The sequence below is a fragment of the Syngnathus scovelli genome, chromosome 10 (genome assembly GCF_024217435.2).
Source record: "Syngnathus scovelli strain Florida chromosome 10, RoL_Ssco_1.2, whole genome shotgun sequence".
Classification (NCBI taxonomy): Eukaryota; Metazoa; Chordata; class Actinopteri; order Syngnathiformes; family Syngnathidae; genus Syngnathus; species Syngnathus scovelli.
This window is the reverse complement of record NC_090856.1, coordinates 7,027,795-7,054,422: the sequence shown is the minus strand read 5'-3', so window position 1 is coordinate 7,054,422 and position 26,628 is coordinate 7,027,795. Positions and strand designations below refer to the sequence as shown.

The 26,628-nt window shown below is 41.1% G+C and overlaps 4 protein-coding genes across 4 annotated transcripts; 1 reads left to right on the top strand and 3 right to left on the bottom strand.

Annotated features, from left to right (window-relative positions):
* Positions 1 to 1,121: 1,121 nt before the first annotated feature.
* LOC125969642 (guanine nucleotide-binding protein subunit beta-4) lies at positions 1,122 to 16,848 on the bottom strand. Its single transcript, XM_049721935.1, has 12 exons — positions 16,679 to 16,848; positions 12,615 to 12,693; positions 10,860 to 10,928; positions 7,505 to 7,712; positions 7,280 to 7,318; positions 6,884 to 6,990; positions 5,649 to 5,712; positions 5,356 to 5,518; positions 4,993 to 5,059; positions 4,008 to 4,209; positions 3,621 to 3,837; positions 1,122 to 3,323 (listed from the first exon to the last, which is right to left on the bottom strand). Exons 4-12 carry the CDS (start codon positions 7,559 to 7,561, stop codon positions 3,217 to 3,219), a joined length of 1,023 nt encoding a protein of 340 aa, XP_049577892.1. The 5' UTR covers positions 7,562 to 7,712; positions 10,860 to 10,928; positions 12,615 to 12,693; positions 16,679 to 16,848; the 3' UTR covers positions 1,122 to 3,216.
* A 684-nt stretch (positions 16,849 to 17,532) lies between these two features.
* On the bottom strand, positions 17,533 to 20,086 carry aldh7a1 (aldehyde dehydrogenase 7 family, member A1). The gene is made up of 2 exons (XM_049721808.2): positions 19,947 to 20,086; positions 17,533 to 19,508 (listed from the first exon to the last, which is right to left on the bottom strand). Exon 2 carries the CDS (start codon positions 19,501 to 19,503, stop codon positions 17,881 to 17,883), a length of 1,623 nt encoding a protein of 540 aa, XP_049577765.1. The 5' UTR covers positions 19,504 to 19,508; positions 19,947 to 20,086; the 3' UTR covers positions 17,533 to 17,880.
* On the top strand, positions 20,080 to 24,654 carry actl6a (actin-like 6A). The gene is made up of 14 exons (XM_049721900.1): positions 20,080 to 20,228; positions 20,990 to 21,066; positions 21,389 to 21,563; positions 22,183 to 22,283; positions 22,365 to 22,462; positions 22,722 to 22,816; positions 23,012 to 23,118; positions 23,295 to 23,384; positions 23,461 to 23,522; positions 23,667 to 23,781; positions 23,888 to 23,968; positions 24,090 to 24,185; positions 24,272 to 24,358; positions 24,426 to 24,654. The coding sequence occupies exons 1-14, from the start codon at positions 20,204 to 20,206 to the stop codon at positions 24,504 to 24,506; spliced, it is 1,290 nt and encodes a 429-aa protein (XP_049577857.1). The 5' UTR covers positions 20,080 to 20,203; the 3' UTR covers positions 24,507 to 24,654.
* A 183-nt stretch (positions 24,655 to 24,837) lies between these two features.
* Positions 24,838 to 26,470, bottom strand: mrpl47 (mitochondrial ribosomal protein L47). The gene is made up of 7 exons (XM_049721937.2): positions 26,301 to 26,470; positions 25,959 to 26,107; positions 25,818 to 25,878; positions 25,644 to 25,740; positions 25,434 to 25,564; positions 25,248 to 25,343; positions 24,838 to 25,172 (listed from the first exon to the last, which is right to left on the bottom strand). The coding sequence occupies exons 1-7, from the start codon at positions 26,432 to 26,434 to the stop codon at positions 25,061 to 25,063; spliced, it is 780 nt and encodes a 259-aa protein (XP_049577894.1). The 5' UTR covers positions 26,435 to 26,470; the 3' UTR covers positions 24,838 to 25,060.
* Between the last annotated feature and the right edge of the window lie 158 nt (positions 26,471 to 26,628).

Below are 26,628 nucleotides of genomic sequence, written 5' to 3'. Positions count from 1 at the left end.
GATAACCATAGAAAAGGTAATGGAATAAATTGCGCCATCAGAAAGGGTATGACTGCTAATGATTAGCATGAAGCTGTTCGTGTTCCATCATATTCAACAAAATTTGACTTGTAGTTTAAAAAAAAAAATCAAATGGAAACGACTTGAGCGACTGTGAAGGTTTCACCGCGAGACATTCATTTGTTTTAGAGGCGCTGGGGTGAAAGGCTGTTTTGTGCTAAGCTAGGCTAATTGGCTACAAGTTAACGGCCATACCATGTCCTTCCCAAAAACAATTCTTTCAAACCAGTGATTCCCGAAATGTCTCGCAAGATATCAAAACATATTTAAATGTATCTTTGTTCAACTATTTGAGCCAGCAACATACTATATAGCAGAATAAGAAGGTGAAATGACGCTGCATGCCCACTTTTTATGACAGTGTTGTTTGGTAAAGCGCCCCAAAAAAAATTTCAGATGTTAAATGTGTACCTAGGTTTAATAAATGTTGGGAAACACTGCTTTAATCTGTTAGCTAGTTAGCACTCTGCACCAAATGACAATTCAGGGTCCATGAAAATGAGTTTTTAGCACGCACACAGACACACACACTTACATATATCTGACACAGCTCAGAGATTCCCAAGATTAATATTCTGTTCAAATCAATGCAGCGATCCTCAACGTGTGGCAGACAACAATCACTGCCTCAGTACAACTCAGTTGTATTTAACTTAGAATGATTCTTATTAGGAACACAACCTCTGTTAATAATGGTCGCGATGGCGGTATTAGCAAAGTATTGTTTTTTTACATGGTAGTGTAAAAAAAACTTTTGAGAACCACTGCATTTATTTTAAGAAAAAGGTGGCTATAGAATCCTTATACGTCTATGGACTGAACCTTGGAGCAGAGTATTGTACCAAAAAGTTGAAGAACTCGAATGATTCTGCACAGGCTCGTGTTTGTCGACATTAAGTGCGCCTTAGTGTTCACAAGTATAACCGTGCGCTTCAAGTGGAAAAGTACAAGTGTCTCGATTCAAGATTTTTGTTTTGTGGTGACGATGCAAGTTGATGTAAGGCAGAGTGTCTAATGTTTGGACACAGGCACCTGAGATGACACATGATAGGTCTAGCAACTCAACATCAAGTTTCTGTTTATTATTCCTCTTGTTTTCCCCCCACAAGACAGAAGTGCTTCTCAACTCGTGGCTTAAAAATTAAAATGAAACCTATTGATATGAAATTCAAATATGCATTAGGTATGAACAATTTTAATTACATTCAAGATAAATAACATGGGATTTTTAACTATTATTAAAACGGACACAAAGTCAAGAGTTAATTTAAAGTATTAACTCTTGACTTTTTTCCGATTTTTTCCGATCTAATCGAAGCAGCAGCCTGTAGTGATAGGAACAACAAAATGCTCTTCTAGAAGATGGCTAACCTGACTAACATGTGACCTGTTGTCATTCAACTATGTTGTTGCACTAACAGGAGTAGATTTCACTCAGAATTTGAGGTTGTGACTTGTAAATGTAAAACCAGAGGGAGACCAGTTGAGAAGCCCTGCTGTAGAGGAGCCACGAGGAAGCAAAAAAAAAAAAAAGGAGGAACATTTGTGTAAATCAGGGGTGAGGAACCTCTTTCCTATTATAATCCTCTGAGGGTCATAGCAAATTTGATAAAATGATGCCGCCATGATGTTTATTATAAGCATTTGAGGGTTTAATTTTCTATTTTAGTAGTCCCTCTGAGGTTGTTGCCTTAGCCAGGTTGCCCAGCCCTGTTGGAAGTGGAGTCACATGTGCTCAGTTGTTGAATTGCAGTTTGAGTGCATTCCTAGGGTTTCTCTTCAACATGTTGTCCACTAGCAGTAGTAACAGTTCACAAAGTTGTATTTTTTTTTTGGTGAAGAAACTAAACAAAGCACAGAAAGTGTTCAAAGTTTTTTTTTTGTTTGGCCCGTGACTTCAGGTCCATGCAGTTCACACCAGGACAGTTCCTTCATTTGCTTTCTTTGAAAAAGTCAAAAAGAGTCAGTGTAGTCCTTTGGTGGTGGTGGTGGTCCACATCACTGTGTGCTCCACAGGGAAAGCTTTCCCCGCACACACAATCTAACTAGGATGATATTCCTCAACTGTGGCTGTGTGTGGACTTGAGTGACAAAAGCACCATTTCCTGGAGCAGGCTTTCTCAAACTATGCATTGAGTTGGAATTGTCAGAAAGAATGCTGAAAGCGGTGTTACTTTTTTTTTTTTAATATTCGGTTACGATCCAGTAAGTTCTTTTTCGTGTTTATTTTTTGTGCAGTACTCTTTCAGCTTTGCTCCCGTCACATTGTTTTCCCTTGCTCTATAAAACTGAGTTGAGACTATCGTGAATCGAGATTTTCGTCCTACTGCAGCTCTGGTTCGTGTGTCAACTCTTATATAGCTGACACTTAAATGTGATCGCAGTACTCTCCACAATTATTCAAGTGCACCAAAAGATACTAAATCTGTTATGGCTGGTTTATTGGCAATTCCCACCCCTACTATACTGTGCCTTCATGTTATGGCAATAAATTATTTTAAATGTTGACAATGTTTGGGAAAGCCTGTTCCTGAATCTGGACACCTAATTTAGGATCCACCTGAGCTCTCCATCGACAAAATTGCAAACTCCTTCTAAACATGCGTGACGAGCAGAGGTCCTCTTCCTCGAAACATTTGCAGAGGGGCACACGTGATGCCCGCTGCAACTGATTATCGTGTTTTCTAGGGAGTGCGTCTTTCTGCCACATGGCTGTGTCGTAATGGGAATAAGTAAAAAGCAAACACGAAAGCCTAAAGTGATTAAGAAAAAAAATTGGGAAATTAAAAGTAGAAAAAAATATATATGCATATATGATGCATATATATGTACACACGCGCGCACACACACAATGCTATACATATATACTGTCTTTTTATATATAAATTTACACGCATACTTATAGAATTAGATGTTTTAGTCATTCATCCCTTGACTATTTTTGATTGGACTGCTTGGAAATTTTCAGGTTGCTGTGTAGGGGGAACAAAAAGTATAAAGAATTTAGAGGGCTGACACCATGTATACTCCCTTCAGCTCCAGCCCTCCTGAATGAGTCATGTTACGGTGTGTGTGTGTGTATGTGTGTGTGTGAGTGCGTGTGTGTGTGTTGGGTGGTCAGGCGCTGATGAAGAACAGCCCAGAGGAGGTTGGCTTTTAGTTCCAGATCCGGAGGAAACTGTCCCAGGAGCCGGTGCCCACAGCCATGCCGTCCTCCGTCACGCCCAAGCAGCTCACCCTGTTGTCGTGGCCTGCGAGCACACCTGCGTGAACGGAAGTGGGGAGTCAAACACAAACAGGAGGCACCTTACTCGCAAGTTGCTTATTGTGAAGACACGCATCCATTTTCCGGTCACTCGCTGCCATCTTGTGACACCATCGTGATATTACACAGAGCATTACACTCGTTTCGCCCATAATAATTAGGCAGCACATTTTATAGTATCTAAACTTGGTATGCTAGATATAAATATACAGCGTGATTAACTGCCCTTACTCTGCATGTCAGATTGATATTCATTTGTTCATTCTGTTGGTCCGACCAATAAGGCCTCACGTACCCGCCCGTTCGCCTTTCAGAGTGTCCCAGACGTTGCAGTTGAAGTCGTCGTAGCCGGCCAGCAGCAGGCGGCCGCTCTTGGAGAACGCCACGGATGTGATGCCGCAGATGATGTTGTCATGGCTGTACATCATCAGCTCCTGGTCGGCACGCAGGTCAAACAACCTGCAGGTGGCGTCATCTGAGCCTGTGCCGAAGGCATTGCCATTGGGGAAAAACTACAGTGGGGAAAAAAGGAAAACAAAATGGTCATTCTGGTAAAGCAAGTATTGCAACTATAATACACCCAGCTTTATAAATACACAATTTAGAAATCTTAAACCTAAATCAGAAATAACTGAACCATTGAGTTGTGAATTTCCGACACTAACGCGTGTGCGTGACTCACAGTGACAGCGTTGATGTCAGAAACATGGCCAGTGAAAGACTGCCTACACATGGCGTCACGAATGTCCCACAGCTTGGAGGTGGCGTCACAGGCTCCAGACACAAAGGTCTTGTAGTCCGGGCTGAGCGACAAGCTCATCACATCACCCGTGTGGCCGGAGAAGGTTGTGGCCTGCTGGCCCGTCTCTATGTCCCACAATGCGCTGGAAGGGAGAGGAGTGCTCATGATGACAATTAAGCACTGTGCAGTGACTAAAGCAATCTTCTCAAGAGGTATGAAATGGGTGAATCTTTATAGTGGATCCAACTATTTATATTTATAAATTGAATTTGACATTTGGTGCCGCTCACTGTTAATTTATGTGACAGCTCATCACACTGTATGGGCTGAACAATTGTTAAAATTAAACATACGACATACAGATCGTACATAATACATATCGTTTCTCTGTTTTGCTCGGAGCCTCATTCCTACGGCGATGACCCACAACCAGAACACAAATCGTAAAGCGCCCGAGTCTATCATCAACCTAAATAAGACAGTAGTGAAGTCCTAGCTACACGACACATTTGCATTGAAACACTTTTTCACATTGTCTATTGGTATCATTTTATAGTATGGATATATATACATTTAGTATAAACAGTAAATGATGCACTATATTTACAGCAACTCTAATTCAATTCTCAATTGTATGATTTCCCTTTTATTTCACTTTGTAGCTGGAAGCTAATATATGTAGTATATATTTAGGTTAATCCCTTGATGCCTTAATTTCTCTCATGAAAATCTGTCTAGCTATAAATAATGCAAGGCAAGAGATATGGCAGCTTCATCCACAAGATGTTGGGGAATTACCAAGCACTTTGTAACATGCAATGCGGAGCGGGAGTGTTTTACCGCACACCATATTTGGCTGTTTTGCGCGCCCTTCCATTAACAGTCGATTTGCGAGTTGAACTTTAGAAAGAAGATGCACACTCACCAGGTGGTATCTCCAGAGCTGGTCAGTATCTGGTTGTCATCCAAGAAACGACAACAGGACAAATACCCTGAAAGAAGACAGATTCATGAATCACTTACAGGAATTATTTGACCTAACCCATGATTACATTGCTATTACTACACTTAGGTGAACAATGTGTGTATAATTATGTGCAAAATAAATCCAAAGACCCAGTGTGTTAACATTTCTGTGGTCTGGCTTGCTCATCAGACAACATATCAGTAATTCAGGAAGGGTTTCTAGCTGACCTCAAATCAGGATACTGTAATTTCTTTTGACCCTAGATCAGATCAGATTGACTGATTTCTAACACTACTACACAAGGCAATTGTTATACCCCACCTGTATGACCCGGTAGCTCCCGGGTGACACGCACACTGCCCTCGCGGGTCTTCAGGCTGTATATGGAGCAGATGTTGTCCAGGCCACCACAGGCCACATAGTTCCCAGAGGGAGCATAGGCGCACGTCATCACCCAGGAAGAGCGCAGTGGGATGGCATGCATCTGCGGATACCAATCGCAATTTTAATATCAACACCCGCCGAGAAGTTATTGAAGGCGCAAACTATTCGAGGTAGTTTAAGGGTGCTCCAGATTCGAAGAACGGTTTACTGCCACGGGAGAGTTTTCTGACCTTATTTGTGGTGTAACTGTCCCAGATGATTAGCTTTCCATCTTGCGAGGCACTGACGAGAAGCCTGGAAAAGAATCGAGAGAAAAAAAGATGAGGCAAGGTGTGGATGTATCGTAGGAACATTGTACTACGGTGCATGCTTGTGGTGCTTTCAAAGCGATGACAGGCAGCCACCGTGCGTGCTCTGTGTAGATAAATTGAAGATCTACTAATAGAAGACATGAAATCTCCCTTCTTGCTCAGTCTCGTATTGCTCTGCTTCGTGTACGGTAATATTCGGAAGCATGTATTGTCAAGTGAGAGGTGGGGGAAACCTTGATGTGTGAGGGAAAAACAAAGCAACTGCAAATATGAGAAATCTCAAGGAGAAAGAAAATGAGAATGGCCAGGAGAGAACGGGAGGAGACAGAGCGATGCCTAAGTAGCGCAAATGCGGAAACACCCCGACCGACCGCATGTTTCCTGCTCTCTAGGGACAGGAAGCAGGGAGGCACCAAGCACAAATGTCAGTAGCTGTGTACAAAATAAACTCCCCTGCTGTATCACACAGAGGGTGTGCACATGCTGGTTAAATTGTCATTGCACCCATTCAAGTGATGTTAAAAATAGTTAGTACATTTTCTTTCATAAAAAGGTTGTGGAATTCCCCCGGAATGCACATCACATAAATAGAAAGCCACTGGAGGGACTGCATGCATATGTAAAAAAAGAACCATCCTTGGTGCAACTGTTAAAAACGCAGTTTGAACCTTTTTTTTTTGTGTAGCTAATGCGAGTATGCAGCCATAGTGACCATCTCTGAATCATTCAAGTATTCCAATAGTACTCAAACTGCATCTTTAAGGTGATATTAAACAAGCAGTGTTTAATGCCGCTGTCTGTACACTGCAAATATCATCCATGTCATCGTAATGGGAGGGTAAGTTCGTGCCAATACGCAATAAGTAGAAGTGCCGGTGCCAGTGTCATTCATTCCTAATGGTATTAGTCATATTAGTAGAAGTAGTGGTGGTAGCAGCTGTATCGAGCCCCACACCTGGGACTGCCGTCACTGGCCCGGTGCATTGCATTAGGAGACAGACGGACAGAGAGAAAGATTTAAAACACATAAAATATTGATACACATCGAAACTTGATTACACACCCAATATATCCATGTAATATACTAAAGTTAAAATGGACTGTGCATACACACAAAGCTAATATTTGCTCTGTCTGAGGAAGAACTACATTACCTGGAGTCACTCCCCCAGTGCATTGCATAGATCTTGGCCAGGTGCCCCCTGAGAGTGCGCCGCGTCCGCATCTGTATCCGGCCCACTGAGTCCAGACCAGCTGTGATCTGCCAAAACACAGGAAGGAGTGTCAGTGCTTACATGCACATATCACAACACACACCACTGGATAGTAGAAGTAGTGCGTGTTTCTGTTCACTAAAAGAAGAAAAAAAAATGTTTACCACAAGTCAGACATTGTCAGACAGCAGAATCGCCCAAGTCATTTTTCAATATTTTGGGAAGGCGGCAAAAAATTCAGTTTTTAACATTTACAGTACCAAAATTATTACTGATATTAATACATTGGCTAAACATACAGCATGAGTGATTTTTTTTTTCTAGACTGCCCCTTACCTGTGACAAAGTAGAGTCACTGCACGCTTTTCTGGCATCCTGCAATGAACAAACAAAAATGACATTTTAAACAGCAACACGTGCAAAAAAGGGGGGGAGACAAACATGTGGCATGCGTCACTGTCTCACCCAAAAGTGTTTTTGCGTCACAGCTTACAGTGAGCCGACAGTCGCTCACGTGTGATGATCGCACATGCGCGTCAACTCGACACAATGTTGTCTTACCCGGATCTGATTGCGTAGCTGATCTGCCTCCTGCCGCAACTGTTCCAGCTCACTCATCGTGCCTCAGATGTGTTCAGGTCACAGCCCACACCAAATGCTGACTGAGCGAGGAATATGCACGTGACTGAATGCACGCACTCTGGCGTACACACTCGCGCGCACACACACACTAACACACGCACACCCTCACACTCTCGCTTGTTGACACCTGCAAGAAAAAGAAGAGTGAAACGTAATTAAATTCAGCACACAGATGGGAAGTTACAAACACTTCCATCAAACAAATGCACTGTATCCTGTTTTGGGAGCAGCAAAGGGTGGAGCTCGGCTGAGGCCGAGAGGGGGGTCTGGCTCTTCAAACACCCCCAGCGTGGTTCAAAAAGGCCATCTGTGCCACACTGACCTTTAACACACACTGAACGTTTTTGTTGTCGCATTGTATTGGCATATCCAAGATTGCCGGCAACATCCTAAGCCCTTTGACATGATTTGTAAAAGTAGGCATTTTTCAGCCCATTTGCATCAAACTGAACATTGCCAATCTGGCAAATTTTCTCTGTCTCACAGTTGTAGCAGAGGTGGTGCGACGCCTGTGTGGAAGGATGGAAAAATGAATTGGTTGTCTCCGTTTATGAGGCCTTATACTGTTTGTGCCATGGCTAGTTACATCATGAAGCAGAATTATGCAAAAACTATCTAAATGATTTCCAGTAAACTTGATGGGTGAAGACGAGCCATTAAATTAGGAGTGTACAACTGGATTTGGTCCAAATACAGATAGTTGTGAATAGGCTAGGATGGAGCTCGGTCTTCTTTTAGTTTCACTATTTCTAGTGTCAGTCTACTCATCTTTATGTGGTTTTACCTTGGGGAGCCCGAATATAGGTCACGCAGCACTTAGTGCCCCACCTACTACAAGACAACTCTGAGATTAAATTTTCAGTTCCTCTTTCTATAATTTAATAATTACAGTCTTTCCCTTCTTGGCCTTCTTTGCAGGAAATCAAGCAAATGTCAAGAGAGGGTGGAAGTTTGTTGCTTTGGATTCAAAATGTTAGCTCTGAGAGGAGCCAAGTTTTTGTCACACAAGATGCATTTGAAGATCCATAACTTGCTCTTTGAGAGTATGAGCGGCTTTTCTCAGCTCAAGAGGTATCAGACTGTAATGACGCATCAGTGTGGCCAAGCAATGAAATTGTTTCAGCTGTCCAGGAAAGACGTCACACGGTACACTGGCTGACGCAACTCCCCTGAAGAGAGGCTCTCGCCGCAAACCTGTGACGCGCAATCCCTCAATGAATGTCATACAAAGTAACATTTTAGGCACAAACACCTTGCAGTGACATGAAATGACCAGACAAGGAACTCAACCAACATAAGTGAAAATCTCATTTTGACCAGCATAGTACAAGTCAACAGAGGTGTGGCTATGGAACTGTCATTTTTTTTTTTTTTTTTTTTTTTTTTTTTAGCAAGTAGCTGCCAGCCACAGGGAATAGTGCTGCTTGACAGAACTAAAAGGCCTTCTCGGCCCCATGATGGTGTGGCCACTGGCCAGTGTCAGTCCATCCAGCCAAGCACTCACTAAGACTAATATTTAAATAAACACAATGGCTGCAATGTGCACACAGGTCTTTGGAAGCTTCGTTGAAATGCACTTGTACAAATAATATAATTCATTCGTGACTCACAAGAAACAGAGCAATAATATGGATACTACAGTAAAAATAATGTAAATAAAGACTATAATGGTCTTAAGTGGTAGGGGGGAGTCGTGTTGGCCTACCTGAAAGAGTTCAGAGAACCAAAGTTCATGAACCCGTTTAGATTTTGAGCGAACGGTGTATTTCTTCCAGATGAACGTTTTTGTGCTCATTCTGGTGCCTGCGAAAGGCTTTTGGATGACCGTTCATTCTTCTTCTTGGAGAAAACCCGGCTCATCGCACTTTAAACCAGCTATCACTTTAAACACTTTCCTTGGCATCTCATGACATCAATGTCTCAGTGGTTTGTTTGAGAACGAAAGTGAACCACAGAATCATGAAAAACCTGAAGACTCGCCAGGCAGGTCAAGGGATAAAGTTCTGCCAAAATTTGAAGCGGGGATAGGTTATAAAACAAAAGCATCCCTAGCTTTGAACATTAAGGAGCGCAATTTAAGCCATCATCTAAAAATGCAAAAAAGTATGGCACAGATGTGATCCTACCAAGACACGTCGCATCCACCTCAACTGACAGCAAGGGAGATGAGGGACGCAATCGAACATTACACTGGTTGAAACCTACCGCATACCTAGAGTATTTATGCAGAACAGAAACACGGCAAAGAGGCAGTAGAACTCGGGGTTTCAAAGGCACTGTGGAAGAGGTAATTACGTAAAAGGTAATTACGGCCACCTAGTGGCACCACCTGATATTTGCTTTCCTGAAAATAGTAGGTGCGGTAGACGGCAATTAATTGTTGCACGCCGACTGCTAGAGCAGAAGGGCTTACTGTTTTAAACAGGTAGTCAAGTTCAAATAAACTCTTTACAATATGTCCTCAAAGAAGTCTAGCACAACTGCTTTACAGCGTTTGTTCTATTATTCATAACAAGATTGGATGGTCCAAAAACATATTCTTGAATTTTGCGAGCGATTCTTTTCCTCAGAAGCAACATCAGGTTCTTTGTGTCTGGCCCAACTCCTTAGTAGCATTTCACAAATGGCAAAGGATGAGTCAGTAAAAACTGGTGACACGAGTACAAATAAATCAGATGTATACAGATATTTTCAAATAACATATTCGTGACTAGTTCAGACAGCCAGAGAATGAAAGAAATGCTTGGTGTGCTACCAGAGAGTAAATTTTCCGGTATGGCGGGTTCCCATTTCTCATAAGCCATTATATGCTTGTATACTTTTCGGCACGTAAAGTCAACACACCTTCTATATTGCTTAAAATCACTGTATATTTAATTGAAATAGAAAGTGTATCTATTTATTTAGCCATTTGTTTTAATTTCATTTCATGTTCTTTATTTAATTTGGGGTACAAGACCATGCATGCCGATTAATCGTCTTAAAAACAAATGGAATATGATAGTGTCACATGAAGTAAAGATTAACAGTGACTTGATTTATTACTTTTGTAAAATATTTTATCAGAGGAAGTTTGTTTTGCGGTAATGATTTTTTTCCCAATGGCAGCATGAATGTCTTAAATGAAGCAGGCACATACTGTGCGTGTTGATCAATTTATCCTGTCATTATTGTTATCCAACAACATGATTGCCATTTGGATTATCAATGCACATGCATGCAGAGCATTGATTGGCAGGGATGCAAAGACAACGGACATGCGTGGGTCACATACCTATTTTATGATTGGAACAGCGTGCAAATCCACAGCAGCCGGCATACGCACAATGTGGAAATTCTGGATCTGAAATGTGATGAAAAAAACTGAAAATTGTGGCTAGTTACCTGGCTGCGGCATTTCAGGGAGAGAAATTTAATGAACTGTGAATTCTGCTGTTGATACCCAGAACATACAGGTAAAGATGAAATTTGTTGATGCTGGCACGAGTTCACAGTATGCACAGTGTGTACATTTACTGTAGAAGTATTTAGCACAAATATAGTGAAAATGTGAATATTTACTTCAAAAGACTATTGAAAAATTGTGTGCCTAAAAGCTCTTCTGGTGATGAAAATTGTCATCTGTGTCAGGGTTGGAAAAGGGCGGAGAAGACTTCACCAGGTCTTATTTCATCATTAAGCAGGGAAAGTAACAAAAAACAAATAATCAGCGGACGGCAACTAAGTATATAGGCGTGCGGAAGCTTATGAACTGCTTAGACCCTTGGGAATTTGATCGATGCAAGCAGCTAGTAATTGATCAAAGCATTTGTCATGTTTAATCTACTACAAGGTGTGTCACAAAAGAGATAAAAGATGAGAGATAATTAAATTTTCTAAGTAGAAGTGATGTATGTGCTGGCAGACAAACACACTATTAACTACTACTACAAAATAGCCTGCAGATAGTCGGTAAAGTTTGTTAAATACATAAATATTACACTACTAATAGATTTTGTGCTCAAAGAATTGAATAATGTATAAACATTTGATGATGAAAAACACTTTCATTTAGTAGTTTGTGTTTAGATTTAGTTATGAGACTATTTTCTGTGAGTCTTGAAAAGTGTTTACATATAGTTATAAAACAATTTTCTCTGGAAAATTTATCTGGAAAGGTCAATCAGAAAGCTCTAAAATGACTGGCACTCAGGAGGGTCTCTTTTTTTTTTTTAATGGCAGGCACTGAAAGAGTTCATGTGTGGCTAGAACGAATTAATGGAGTTTCTATTCATTTCAATGGAGAAGAATGATTTGACAAGTGTTTTGCACCTGAGCGAGGTCACGGAACAAATTCAACTTGTAACTCAAAGCACCCCTGCACATGCTTTTTTTTTTCTTTGCCGGTTGTCCACAACCCACTTGTTGAGAATAGCAAAACAATTCAGAACGATAAACTGCGCCCTCAGAGCACAGTTATTGAATTTCTCCATTGAGCAACTAGTCAAAAATTTGAAAACTGCTGATCAAGGGAACCATAAACAGCATTCGAATAAAGGATCTTTCTGTACTAATGCATCAATCAAAATTAATCATTAGAAGTTAATAATCCGTGCAGTACATTGTTTTTTTCCGCTTTTTTTTTTTTTTTTTTTGCAATGACACAAAACGAAAAATCTCCGCCACGCTAGCAGTGGCCGTTTTTATGGATGAAGGCGGCCTCGGCGGTATATTGAACAGATATGGATAAGAAAAGGGACGCGAGGTGTTAAGGTAGTAGAAAAGAAAATCTGGTATGTGTCACTAGCACAAAATGATCAGTACGTGTCTACTGTTGAGTTTTAGTTCCACAAGAGTGTCATTTGACAGGCAAGAATTGGGCCGCCTGGAAGGTAGTAGACGATCGTCAATTCGCCCAAAAACATACGTACACAGTATACGTGTAGTTAAAAGCCGCTTTGTTTCGTTTTATGACAAAATGAAAGTATTGCGTCCAAAAAGCAGGAAATAAGCACGGCGTTCCGAGACAATCGAGACATCACGTCCTTACCTGAAAAACGCCTTTTTCTTCCCTCCTATCGTCTTGGCCGTTCTTTAATGTCCGCGTCACGCGATGATCATAGTTCCAGCTGTGAGGGGGGGGGGGAAAAATGCGAAGAATGTCGGTTTGAACAAATTTCAGAGGTTTTCCGACTCCCGTGCTGGTGCCGCTGTGGTCAGATTTGTCAAATTTTTCTCCAAGCAAGCTAATCACCACACCCATGAAAGTGGGAACATGGCAACAGTCTATGCCGAAGGGGTACCGTTGGGTTGAATTGTATGTCGGGATATTCCTAAATAAAAATTACAGATTATTAATCGAAATTACTCGCAATCATTCGAGTAATTACTCCTTCAACGTGGTGTAATTTCTTAAAAATCAATTCTTATAGGGCAGGAAAATAGCTTGACAAATACAAGCATACCCTATTCGCAAATGGTACAGTCTGTCAGTTCCACTAGTGAAAAGGGAAGCGGCCAGGATACGGGAAACAAATATTAAATCTACTAAACTGGTTTTAACACGGACTCACGTTTAAGCACGGATTTATTTAAATACCGAGCGTTTGCTAAAATCATTGACTCAATCAGAGTTGAAAAAAGTGCGATACCTTTTCTTTCAATGATCAAAATTGTCCCAAAAGACTCAAAATATAAGCAACAAATCGGCCCAGTGTGCAACAGTGATAAGCAATAACTGATTTTTAGAGATGGAATGACTAAAACAAGTTATCTGCCGTAATACATCTGTCACCCCAAACAAATTCAGGTTCAGAAGATATTTGGTCAAATACTTGGATTGGCCTGTGCTCTGAGACATCTGTGCCAAATTTCACAATGGCACATCACGGCTGAACTGTATCTGGTTCATTGAAAAGGATCCCTTTCCATTAGGATGAATTTTTAATGGGGCCAATGAAAGGGAGCAGTGCAGTAGGCTTTTCCATATCTCTGCGCGAGCTATAATCAATTGGAGGAAGATGAAAGTTGCCCAGCGTTTGGTTTCCTTTCGAAGTGGCATGGGGTCAGATTAAGTCTAATTAAATTCACACTCAGCAGTAGTTTAGGTGTGTCAAAATGATTTGTCTCCAAGCACGTAATGATTCAAAATAGTGAGATACCATGTTGTTTGTTTGTTATATATATATATGCTTTAATTCTACAGACATTAATGATTAATTATGGTTACATAACAAAATGCAATAAAAATGTATTATCCCCAAATATTGATGATCACTAATTCTGAGCCTGTGGGCATGCACAATGATGAAACCAAGCAAAGCAGAATCCTTTTAAGACTATTTTCCCATCATTTCATTCCACTCAATCAGGCCTGAAGTTGCACAACATAAGAATGATGTATGTGATGCAATCACAGTTTGCCAGTAAAACAATTATTGTGGTGCAACAGCCTTGCATATTTCTCACTCAAAAATAATCCAAGGAAAAAAATAAAGCACAGATGAACTCTTCTGCTGTTATTTATTTATCACTGGTGAAAGGTGTATGGATTTATCAACCAGATGCGATTCAGAGTCAGTCTTAAGGCACATTTTTGCCCAATCAGGTCCCCCGGTCCATTGCTTGGCAACCAAAAGGGGAGGGGGCAGATTGTAACTATAAAAATAGAACAGCAATAGCTCTATGCTGAGAAAAAAAGGAAAGACACACATGTTGGTTAGGGTATAAATAGAATCTGGGAGCCTGGACAGGTTATGTTGTACAGTAGCTCATTTGTCTTGACATAATATATGACAGAATGAAGCAGAGTAACGGTGTAGGATTTGAATATGTGGCAGTTTTAGGATTCTGGATGAAATAATATGATTTGACTTTACAACCCTTCCTATTTATTAAGCAAAAACTGAGAAAGGCTTTGGGTGAATGAGTATAATGTACTTCCTCTTATTGTATTGTATAGTGGTTTGTATGAAGGCAAATTATTTAGTCATCTCATACAATGAATTTGAATGCATCCCACCAATCAATGTGGACAGTCATGTAAGCATTCTGTTATGTATTTAAAAATACTCTGTGACTAAAAGATAAAAAATATAATTATAAAAACCAAATACGCAAGCTATTCAGCTGCAAAGATTGGACAGAATTTTGAATGAGTACTAAATTCATTTTTTGAAAATTTTATTAGAGATGTTGTCCCACGTGCGGTGCCAGACCCAAATGACCGGCATTTAATAATTTCACAGTATCAAAAGCAATTAAAAGGTGTAGCAACAGCAGGACCTTAAAAGGCTTTATCAGGGCTGTCTTATCCACCAGACATCGCCCGGGGAGGCTGGCCGTTGCCACGGCAACCCTCACAAATGGCTACTGACGTCAAGAAGGTAGGAGAAATATCAGGGAGAGCCAGAGCTTCTATGCATAATGGATTATTGAGAGGGGGGGGGGGGGGGGGGGGAGAGAGAACTTGTCTTGAAGAGTGTGGAGTGACTTAAAATACGCACGTGCTTGACTCACTGCTTCTTTCTGAGGTAAATTAAGGTTGACAGTTTAAAGCATTAACTTGTTGGCTGGCAAACATGAAATGAACCATATTCATTCAAGCACTGTGGCGCACGTTATAATTCCGAGAATAAGGAATCCTTCGAGCCGCCAGTAAGTACATAATTGTAAACACTGCAAATTATGTGCAACATGAATTTGTGGAACGGTAACTACAGTTAAGATGCTTTAGAAATAGTTTAAATTTTTTTTATTCAACTATTATTATTCTAAACTTGGAAATCCAGGCATAAATATTATTGCTGTTGTTTTGCTATACAATGCTCAAGAATACATTGCACCAAAAGTTTGAATTTTTTGACAACACACTATACATCCATGGCTCCAGCACCACTTAACATGGTAGACTTGGACAAGATATGCTTGCTTATGCAGAAGCATGTTATGTGTTGCATAAAATAAATAAATAAATAAAAATACAGACTAAACTAAAATAAATAAAGTTTTGCGTTTGAGTGATTGCATACGTAAACATGCATGAGTATGGATGAGTGCTGAAGAGAGAACTGAAGTGCAGTACAGGACATGGACCAATATTAAGACAGCATTGACATCATTGTCTTTTGCATTCATTGCCATTTACTTCCTTGTTATTGTCAGAACTCAAGCTACTGATTGCGTAAACACCCGCTTGCCCTAACGCGGTCAGGCCAAAAAAAAAAAAAAAAAATCCACAATTTATTCTACCGAGCGAGTTCACAATGCCCATTCATTCAGGTTTCGATTCGACAGTTTACTGTATGTTGTCTCCCTTTGACAGCTTCTTGTCTAATCTCAGTTCTATTGTTGGCACACGGGAGACTGTCCGAGTAAAGGTTTAGTGAAGTGCCCTCATCATTTCTGTGATAATGTCGCTCGTGATGTGTTGGAATTACAAGATTGGCGAGCTGGATGCCAATTGTGGTGTCAGGGTCGCTGTTTGCAGAAGGCCCAACAGAAGAAAGAAAATGTATAAGTGTTTAATGTCTATCCAACAATAAATATATTTAGGTTATCCAAATAATAGTATGCATATCATACACTTGGAAAGGGATAAATGCAAAGTGAAAGAAAAACATATGGAGGGATTCTCCTGTCTTTGCTAAATCATTCATGTCAAAGCACCGAAGAATTGTCAAGTGAATGTTTTGTGGGGAATTTCCAACACTTCTGCTATCACAGTTGCAACAAACGACATTAAACATGAATCAACATGCTCTTATGTTTCCACAGAAGTGAATCACAATTAGGAAGGAAGTATTGAGCAACGCAGATGTAATCATGTCACCCTCTTCAAATAGCTCTTGCTACGTATGGCTACACCACAATGTGGCTATATTATCATTCATTCATGATTTTGATCTCATTGTTTGACTTGACCTTTGAATCTAGCACAAGTTCAAAACATGACAAGTATGATCAGTAAGGACAGATATTCATCCATCTTGGTAGATTTGTACCATATACTTTTCTGACTCGCAATAATTATATGTATCTTGTACGTGAAGCTATAAATGGAAAAAAAAACAGCACAGAATTAACAAGAAATAAAACAATAATGAGGTTTCCTACCTACTGCATGAAGAACCGCACAGGAAGAGGGTGTTTTCTGTGTAGCTCCTTAATGGGGTGGACTCGAAAGCGTGCTGTGGTTTTGGTTCTTTCTTTTGCCGACCTGTGGAGGCTTCAGGGAGGAGCAGTAAATGGAGAGTGAGTGAGAGAGGCAGAGCTAGAGTATGAGGCTGCTGAGTGAGAGAGTGAGTGAGCATATGGGAGGCACCACAGATGGGAGATGGAGTAATATTTTTGTTAAAGGCACAGTGTTTTGCTTTTGAAATTTGTCGTGCTTCTGCATTAATGAAGCAATTCCCTAATCCCTAATTCAATTTGATGGTTCAAATGTCATTATTATTATTGCCTTAAATTATTTGACTTTTGAGGGAATCTTGAATGAAGCACTTCTGGAAAAAAAACTCATACCAATGCAGGCTTTTTTTTCCTGTTAGAACTTGCGAGAGGATTTTGCAGTACAGCAATGATGGTGCGGTGGTAGTTAAAAAAAGTATTTCAAATTTTTCAAATCTAAAATAAAACATTTGTGTTGACTTAATGCAGTGATGAGAAATTGTGACTGTATAAATATTATATTTTTAACAAACTTTTTCCTTGTTAGCAATCTTGTCATCTTGATTATTCCATATTATAGCAAATCATGATGATTATGTCCATGTCCACTTACCACTCTATTTTTTGGCGTATTGTGTAAGCGTGTACAATAAAATGTTTAAATATTTTGGTGTCAACTGGCAAAGCTATTGTTTACCCAAGGTTACGGAACGAAACTAACAAATTAGACCTGCATAGAATTGTTTGAAAATGATCATGCCAACATTTTAGGAGTGACGAGTCAATAACTACGATGATACTCATGTACTGTACACTTTTATTTTCTATGCGATAGAAACTAATAACATAACCCATTCCATTGTTTCTGCCAGAAAAGGTTGATTTTTTTGTATTTTAATAGAATTAAGTATCTGATACATTCAACTTGATTTCTAAGTGCTTATACAAAACTGCTAAATCAATTTCATTAATTAAACACCTTCGTCAGGGTTGGAAAGTGTTAAACTTTGAACTCCTGATACATATCTAACCCCTTCTGTGCAATCTATGAGCATATTTTTCCCATAAGTGTTTATAAAGTTGACCTTTTCTAATTCACAGACGCGATATCAAGGGATGATGTCGTGATATTCATTGCTGAACAGGTGTCACTCAAACTTGATTCCTTGTGCAAGAGGAAGATCCTTGCTGTAGTTGATGGTGCAGGTTGAGCGCCTCATGTACTGCTTCCAGGAGTCGCTTCCGGACTCTCTGCCTCCTCCTGTGTGTTTCTCTCCACCGAAGGCGCCTCCGATTTCAGCACCGCTCGTTGGAATGTTGACATTCACGATGCCACAGTCGGACCCTTTCGGGCCGAGCCAGCGGAAAATCCGCCCGAGATCTTTGGTAAAGATGCTGCTGGACAGGCCCTGCTTCACCTCGTTGTTCCACGCAAATGCCTCCTCCTCGGTTTTGAACTTGAGCACGTAGAGAATGGGGACAAACGTTTCGGTGTGGACGATCGAAGCGTCATGAGCCAGTCCGGTGATGATGGTGGGCTCCACATAGTTTCCAGGACGGTCCATCACTTTCCCTCCGCAGACGATTGTGCCGCCTTGCTGCTTGGCCTTCTCAATTGCTGACAGATACTGCTCCACCGCTTGTTTGGTGTGCAGAGGCCCATAGAGGGTGGCGGGATCCCACGGATCTCCAATGCGAACTTGCTTGTAGGCTTTGGTGATCCTCTCAATCACTGCGTCATGGACGCTCTCGTGCAGCATTAACCTTCTCGTGGTAGTGCAGCGTTGGCCAGCGGTTCCAACAGAAGCGAACACCGCAGAGGGGACGACCAAATTAAGATCGGCGTCCTCAAACACAATGATGGCGTTGTTCCCGCCGAGCTCCAGTAGCTTACGGCCGAACCGTTCTTGGACCATCATGCCCACCATCTTACCAACGTGCGTGCTACCAGTGAAAGACAACAGATCCACACGCTCGTCTTTGGCCATGGCTGTGCCAATATCAGCCCCTCCGCAGGTCATGGAGCAGATGGCACCTGGGAGGTTGTTCTGCTCCAGCACCTCAGCTACGATCTTTGTTACAGCCACGCTTGTAAGAGGTGTGGATGGCGCTCCTTTCCACAGGCAAACATTGCCACACGTTAGAGCAAGGGCGTTGTTCCAGCCATAAACGGCCACAGGAAAGTTGAAGGCAGTGATGATACCAACGAGACCAACTGGGTTCCACTGTTCGATCAGGGCATGGCCTGGTCTTTCTGATGGCAGGACGGGCCCACCAATCATTCTTGACAGACCAACAGCGTAATCACACACATCAACATATTCCTGAACTTCTCCCACCCCTTCAACATAGATTTTTCCCATTTCTAGAGATACTAAGCTCCCGAGAACCTTGATTTTCTTTCTCAGCCCATCTCCAATCTGCCTGACGATCTCCCCCCTTTTTGGAGCAGGAATATCAGCCCACAACTTCCAGGCTTCCTTTGACTTCTGGACAGTTTCTTCATACTCCCCCATCGTAGCTTGGGTTACTCTGGCAATTGGCTGATTGTTGGCAGGGCAGTAGGAGGTGATAACTTCACCACTGCCTCCCCAGCTGCCATTGTAAACACCGGGGTTGTCTTCAGAGAGACCCAGCTCCTTCAGCCAAGCGTATTTGGGTTGGCTAATAAGAAGACCTGACATGGCTGCTGATTGGTGAACAAATGGCAATTTATTCTTCAAGAAGAGCCTGCTGTATCGGGCAATGGTCAAGTTGAGGCAGTGCTGCATGAGTGCTGCAAAAAGTAACAACAATAAAAATGCATGATTAAACAGGTCGTTTGCAAACAACCACAACTTCTTCACATATTGCACACTTAAATGAAATTGTGATAGTTTTTTCAATGATTTTCTTTGGAGGTAGCTCAAACATCATGAAATCGATCATTAGCTAAGTTTATATTAGTAAAATTTGTGCAATTTTAACAGATTTCACAACTTTTAAAGTCCAAAAAGTGCGTGCTCGTCATGTGACCTCTTTCTAATTCTGTTTTCTACAAGTGTCATGGTCGCCAGGTCCGTGCCACGCTATCGAATCGACCGTGGCTCAAGGTCTTGCCTTTAAAGTTCAGTGACAAACATAGACGTGTAACTATGCAGTAGCGACTCGTTTAAATTTCCCCTCCAATTTCGTACATTTTTTAAAACGAGCACCTTGCAGCTTTTTCACTTACTTTGCTGTGTAGTACGCAGAGCCACGTCCGCTATCGAGCATGGAGCTGTATCGTCGCGTGATTTATTCGTCACCACCTTCCGCGGTTGAGCTGCTCTCTCATTGGACGATACCTATGACGCACAAGTGGCGCCCTCTTCGTTACGGATCAATGCTAACTACTGCGGCTCTTTTGTTGTGATTAGCCGGGTAGCGGTTGTGATTCTGCAATAATAGCGCACATTATCACATAAACGCTCTGCTGTGGAACATTACAAGATGAGCGGCGGAGTGTACGGGGGTGGTGAGTGGTATTAAACGTCCTAAAAAGGCGTTGCGTTCCCGTATTGTCCCTTTGTAGTTTTGTGCATAGTCGGCTAACTGCGCTAGCCAGGCTACGTGTTAGCCGTACGGTTGGTTATTTATTACATCGTATCAGATGCATGAATTTTGAAGATTTGCGTTTACATTTAGTTATTTACGCCAATATGTTTATTTTTGTAGCAGTTCCACACCGTTAAGATCACCTTGAATTGTACCGTTTTAGCGCAATGAAATGAATGAAAGTGGGCAGGACGAAACGTAGAAACGTATCTAAAACAGTAGTTGCTAATGTAATGAGACTACGCGTTAAATAACATAATGGTTTTTGGGCATTTACAATTATTTTTTTAATTACTAGATTTAGCTTTAGAAAAAATGCTGTTGCAATCAGCATGATCACAAATTTCATTCATTATAATCTAATGTATATAGTAATGTATGTTTGTATTTTGTAGGTCGAATTATATTTGGTAATTTGAGAAGATGGTTTAATGTAAAATTGTAACTATCTTTTTATTGTTGTAAACTTGACAACAATTGTAGAAATGAACACGCAGATTTTCAATGTCACATTGATTTTGACAAAGCATTAATACTAACTGAGTATACTCCCTATGGAAAGCTACCTTTGCTTGACTGTCAGTGGTGTGTGTGCGTACATATGTATATATTTTAACTCAGTAGGTTAAAGAAAAATATTAATTCTGAAGGGAAACTACAGTATTGCTATCTTTTCCACAGATGAGGTTGGAGCTTTGGTGTTCGACATTGGCTCATACACGGTCAGAGCTGGCTACGCAGGAGAAGATTGTCCAAAGGTAAGAAGACCTCTCAAATAACTTGATTCAACGTGCCCCCCCCCCCCCCCCCCCCCCCCCCCCTCCTTTGATTCTTCATCATTTCTCTGGGGTATGTTGATGATGTCAAGAAATTAAGTTAGTTGTGGACGACTTGCTTGTTTTTGATTTTTATGAATGGTCAACCTCCAATCTGTTACGGACATGTCAGTGCTAATATAAAAGAGTTACATGAGAAAAAAGCTGATTATGCTCTGGCAGTGAGAAATGAGACAGTATTGCATACAGTCTACTGAAATCTTGAAACCTAAAGGAGTTTATGATTTTTTCTTCTCTTTCCAAGGCCGACTTCCCCACGGTGATCGGTGTGACCCTTGACCGTGAGGATGGCACCACTCCCATGGAGACGGATGGCGACAAAGGCAAGCAGAGTGGCACCACTTATTACATCGACACCAACCAGCTGAGGGTCCCGAGGGAGAGCATGGAGGTCATGTCTCCACTCAAGAATGGCATGAGTGAGTTTTTTTTTTTTTTTTACATGCATGCCGCTTTTACGAATGTTAAAAATAATATGTGGGTGAGGCATATCTGTAAATGTGAGTGACCTTCACAGTACAGCTCTCTTATTATCACGGTAAAAAAAATTTGTAGCGGCTTTATCACCTGTTCCTTAAATCAGGTGCGTGATATGACAGGAATCCAGCTAAGCTGCAGCAGTCAAGAATTATAGAGCCCACAAATAAAAAGTATGCCGACCCAGCTGATGATGCTCATCAGGATGAGGATGAAAGTATTTCAAGGCCATTGTGACACCAATCTTAATTGCAGAAAAGCGGCAGTGTGGGACCGTAGCCTCCCTTAGAGGGCTGGCCTGGAACATTGGTGCACGCAGCTCAAATTATGATCTAAAAAAAACTCACCGCTGCTCTATTTTTCACGACGGAACTGATCTAGTGGCGGTGATGAAACAATCCTGGTTTTTGTTCGTAGCTGTCCTTGAATTTTGTCATTAGTATTTTGTTATAGCTCGGTTTGAACAGAGACAAAGGAAAAAATGTGGCAAGCTTTTGTGATCCACATAAAAGGACGAGGTGTCCCTGACCCTTTTTGTTTTATTTTGTGCCACCAACATAGTTGAAGACTGGGACAGTTTCCAAGCCATTTTGGATCACACCTACAGGATGCACTTCAAGTCAGAACCAAGCCTGCATCCCGTACTTATGTCTGAAGCATCAGTAAGTTAGTCTCTCTACAAAGAATCAATGACAATGTTTTTTTCTCTTGTCAAATGATGTTTATTTTTTTCCTGTCTATAGTGGAACACACGAGCAAAACGAGAGAAACTGACCGAATTGATGTTTGAACACTATAACATTCCTGCCTTCTTTCTTTGCAAATCAGCCGTACTGTCCGCGTATCCTTTCTGCACTTCCTTTTAAATAATACTGCTAATAATGTACTCAGCATTGTGTGAAGGTTGCATGCTCTGCTAGTTCTTGTATGAGGATTCTGTGTGTGGTCCGGCTTCCTCCATATTCCAAAAACATGCACATTAGGTTCATTGAAGAGTCTAAATCGTCCTTCGCTTTGAATGGTTCTGTGAGCCTTTTGATTGGTTGACAACCAGGACATGATGTACCCTTGTGTTGCTACAATTCCTTTACTCTGAGAAGCTTTGCCAACGGCCGGTCGACGGGCTTGGTCCTGGACAGCGGAGCCACACACACCACAGCCATACCGGTGCATGATGGCTATGTCCTCCAGCAAGGTAACTCATAATCATTCCTTTTATTTTTTTTTTCACAGATTAATTTCATTTGATTCAAGTTTGACCTGTAAACATGGAAAATGTGAGCACAAATCACAACACCAATTGTATTATTATTTTTTTATTTTTTTTATTTTTATTTTATAGTTCCCCTGTGCTGCGTAGTGTTAATGCAACTTTCATTTTCTGTGACAGGCATTGTCAAGTCACCCCTGGCTGGAGACTTCATGAGCATGCAGTGTCGAGAACTCTTCCAAGAGTTAAATGTTGAAATAATTCCACCTTACATGATTTCATCAAAGGTGAACCTCCCATTTCTCATTTTTGGGTTTGACGCTCTTGACGTACGTAATGTTAATGATCAGATACGCAGTGGTTCACTTTTCTAAACTCTTATGTACATTTCAATCACTTTGAAATAAGGAATCAAATGTACATGCACAATCTTAAGTAGAAATTTACATCACTATCATGACAGGATGCAGTGCGAGAGGGGTCGCCGGCCAGCTGGAAGAAAAAGGAGAAACTACCTCAAGTCACCCGCTCATGGCACAATTATATGTGCAATGTCAGTACTAGCCGCAAACCAAGACACAATTCTATGCTATGTACTTATACAGCATGTATCATTTTTGTGATTACAGTGTGTCATCCAAGATTTCCAGGCATCCGTGCTACAGGTGTCTGATTCGCCATACGACGAACAGTAAGAAAGTCCAATTTTTCACCATCATGTTTATTTTTCCACGTAGACAATAATGTTTTATTTTTAAGGGAAATGTGTTGTTACTAATAATTAGTTGGTCATAATGTAGAGCGACAATCATGCGTTACCATCTTCTTCCTTCAGGGTTGCTGCCCAGATGCCGACAGTGCACTATGAGCTTCCCAATGGCTACAACTGTGACTTTGGAGCGGAGAGGTTGAAAATACCCGAGGGCCTTTTTGATCCCTCTAACGCCAAGGTAGGCTTGACCTCTTTTTGCAGTATATGGAGCATGTTAATCAGTGAACGCCACACTGCTGTAAAGGTTTTGGGTGGACTAACAATGTCTCATGATCCACTACCAGGGCTTGTCGGGAAACACGATGTTAGGAGTCGGCCACGTGGTGACAACCAGCGTGGGAATGTGCGACATTGACATTCGGCCGGTGAATATCAACAGTTGCTAAGGCAGTGACTGTGATCATGCTTATTGGTGCTCTAAAACCTTAAGATGACATTTGTGGTTAAAAATCACTCGTTGAGGCTGGTCTTTGTTTTCCGTGCCAGGGTCTGTATGGCAGCGTAGTGGTGACGGGAGGAAACACGCTCATTCAGGGCTTCACTGACCGACTCAACAGAGAGCTGTCCCAGAAAACGCCACCGGTATGATCTCAGCTGCCTCTTCTATTGTCTTTTGGAGAAAGAGTTTTAGTTCAAAACAATAAACGGACATGTTTTTTTACTTACAGAGCATGCGACTGAAGCTTATAGCCAACAACACAACAGTCGAGCGCAGGTTCAGCGCTTGGATCGGAGGCTCCATCCTTGCATCACTTGTAAGCTCGCGCAAAATGCTACTAACATTTCTGAGTAGCCTCACCAAATAATTCCCTTGTCTTCCAGGGAACCTTCCAGCAAATGTGGATCTCCAAACAAGAGTATGAGGAGGGAGGAAAGCAGTGCGTGGACAGAAAGTGCCCTTGATTGATGAAAAAAAAACAAATCTCATTTTGTATTTTTTTTTTTAAGCAGTTTGTCCACATACCATGTTTGTGAATGTGTTGTAGCAGCATACACATTCACAATTAAGTCTATCACTTTGTTGAAGTGAAATTAAATTTCTTTGCCATAATATTCAGTGTGCTGCCTTATCTTCAAGTGGGAAGTGGTTCACAAAACCCTGACGGCAACTAAATTTGCATTTTTAAATTTTTTTATAATAGCAATACTTATGAGGTACCCATGAAAGTGTTTTGTTAGAAAGTATGTGGTGCATAAACTGTACAAAGAGAAATAACTCATCATTGACAAAGGCTTCGTTTCCCAAGTTGGAGTTTCAACTCATTAAAATTATTTGTTTATTATTGTTCAGTGGGTCCAACTTATTGAGATCTTAGAAACACATAAAAAGAAGTCACAAATGCACAATAATAGTTTATAGTACATGATCATAGTTGTGATGTTTTGACAACAGTTTCCATATCTACAAGGAAGTGATTGACAGCGACTTGTATAGGACAAGAATGAAGTGAACGTTTTCATGAAGCCGGAACTTTCATCTGGGGGAACCTTTCTTGAAGTTGGGCCAGCTTTTTCTTCTCCATATTTCCTTTCCTGTACTTCGCCCTTAAGTACTTTTCAATGCGTAATCTACAAAACAACGGGGACATTTAATGTACAACACGCAGTTTTCCAACAAGACGCTGCCTGTGTATCGTATCCTACCTGATGTGTGGTTCAACAAACTTGGGCGTGTAAAACTTCTTTCTCTTGTATCTTTTATTCATATACCAAGGAATGGCATACTCTTTGAATCGATACCTAGATCAAGGGGGGAAAAAGGTTAAGCTGAGCGAAGGAACATCAACACTTTGTTGGAAAATTTAAATGTGTTAATGTACAAGTGCTCACCAATAGGTATATCCAAACAAGTTCCTCCTCCAGGCCCCTGGTCTACCCTTCTCTTGGCCCGTTTGGAGCAAACGCAGTGAAGTCTCTCTCTCGGTCACCACAGTCTCTAACCTGATCATTGACCGCTCAATCTGGGTAAAACAAGAAAATATATTATCAAAAAGATCATGCCTGTGATTTTTGAAGAGGCCATTCTAGCATGGTAACAACCTTCCGTAGTCTCTCCGGACTCGGCATAGGAACCCTTTGCCTTTTTGCTTCCTGCTCAAGTGTGAGCAGCATGTTCTTTTCTTTCAACAGCACATACCTGAAAAAAGATAAACGCTTTAAACCCTGTCCCTCCCAAAAACAAATTTTCATCAAATTTAATCTATGCAATATTACCAGAGTTTGTGCAAGTCCTCATTGCTCTTGGTTCTCAGTTGCTTGGCAGTCCATGGTGCACCTGTGACATGATGAGCCCCAAAAAATAAACAGTAATGAGGAATAAAAATGGTTTACCATCTGAAAGTGCTTCTGTTTTACCTGATTTCACCTTGCTTTCTCCCCAGTTCTCAGGAAGGTCAAAGAACTCATCCAGTCCCCTTCTGTAGATACTTGTGTGCAAGGCGTGAGACTGAACCAAAGAGGTGCTGTGTCTGTTCCAGCACTGGGCAACAAGGGATAACTTTTGCCTGATGGAAGCAAATCATGTTTAGTTTACCTTCTCGTGCAGCCCATAAATGAAACATATGGCTGTTTGATATTTAAGTTTAATCACACTCATTTCAACCTGCCATGTGCCTTGAGGTCAGAAGAAAAATCTTGGGTTAGCCCTAAGCTAATGATGAACCAGCACAAATTCGTATACATAAAACAGATAATTACCTGCAAAGATAAGGATTGAGATTCATCAAATTAGCAGAACATTGTTGAATATTTATCTGCGACGACAATCGACAAACATTCTGCAGCTGTTTGCAAAGACTCAAAATACGACCTGAGGAGGAGGACGTCGCCATCTTTGCGACACATACGTCATCCTCACTTTACCCAGCATGCATTTCTGTATAATTTTATTTTAATACATATATCTATTGTGCATGAGGGTAAATATTGTTAAAGAGGGTCATTCTACTATTATAAACAACGCTGAGGTACTGTAAAATTAAAATAAATTTTAAGACCAGCTAAAAGTATTTGCCCCTACCAATTA

Excerpts from the sequence above, each read along its gene's own strand:
- LOC125969642 (XM_049721935.1), bottom strand. The coding sequence starts at position 7,561 with ATGAGTGAGCTGGAACAGTTGCGGCAGGAGGCAGATCAGCTACGCAAT. Across the intron at positions 7,319-7,504 it reads AGCTACGCAATCAGATCCGG|GATGCCAGAAAAGCGTGCAG; the intron begins GTAAGACAACAT and ends TGTTCATTGCAG. Across the intron at positions 5,519-5,648 it reads ACAGTTACACCACAAATAAG|ATGCATGCCATCCCACTGCG; the intron begins GTCAGAAAACTC and ends TGGTATCCGCAG.
- aldh7a1 (XM_049721808.2), bottom strand. The coding sequence starts at position 19,503 with ATGCAGCACTGCCTCAACTTGACCATTGCCCGATACAGCAGGCTCTTC.
- actl6a (XM_049721900.1), top strand. The coding sequence starts at position 20,204 with ATGAGCGGCGGAGTGTACGGGGGTG. Across the intron at positions 22,284-22,364 it reads TACTTATGTCTGAAGCATCA|TGGAACACACGAGCAAAACG; the intron begins GTAAGTTAGTCT and ends TCCTGTCTATAG. Across the intron at positions 22,463-22,721 it reads AAATCAGCCGTACTGTCCGC|CTTTGCCAACGGCCGGTCGA; the intron begins GTATCCTTTCTG and ends TACTCTGAGAAG.
- mrpl47 (XM_049721937.2), bottom strand. The coding sequence starts at position 26,434 with ATGGCGACGTCCTCCTCCTCAGGTCGTATTTTGAGTCTTTGCAAACAG. Across the intron at positions 25,879-25,958 it reads AGAAAGCAAGGTGAAATCAG|GTGCACCATGGACTGCCAAG; the intron begins GTAAAACAGAAG and ends ATCATGTCACAG. Across the intron at positions 25,565-25,643 it reads GTCCGGAGAGACTACGGAAG|ATTGAGCGGTCAATGATCAG; the intron begins GTTGTTACCATG and ends TGTTTTACCCAG.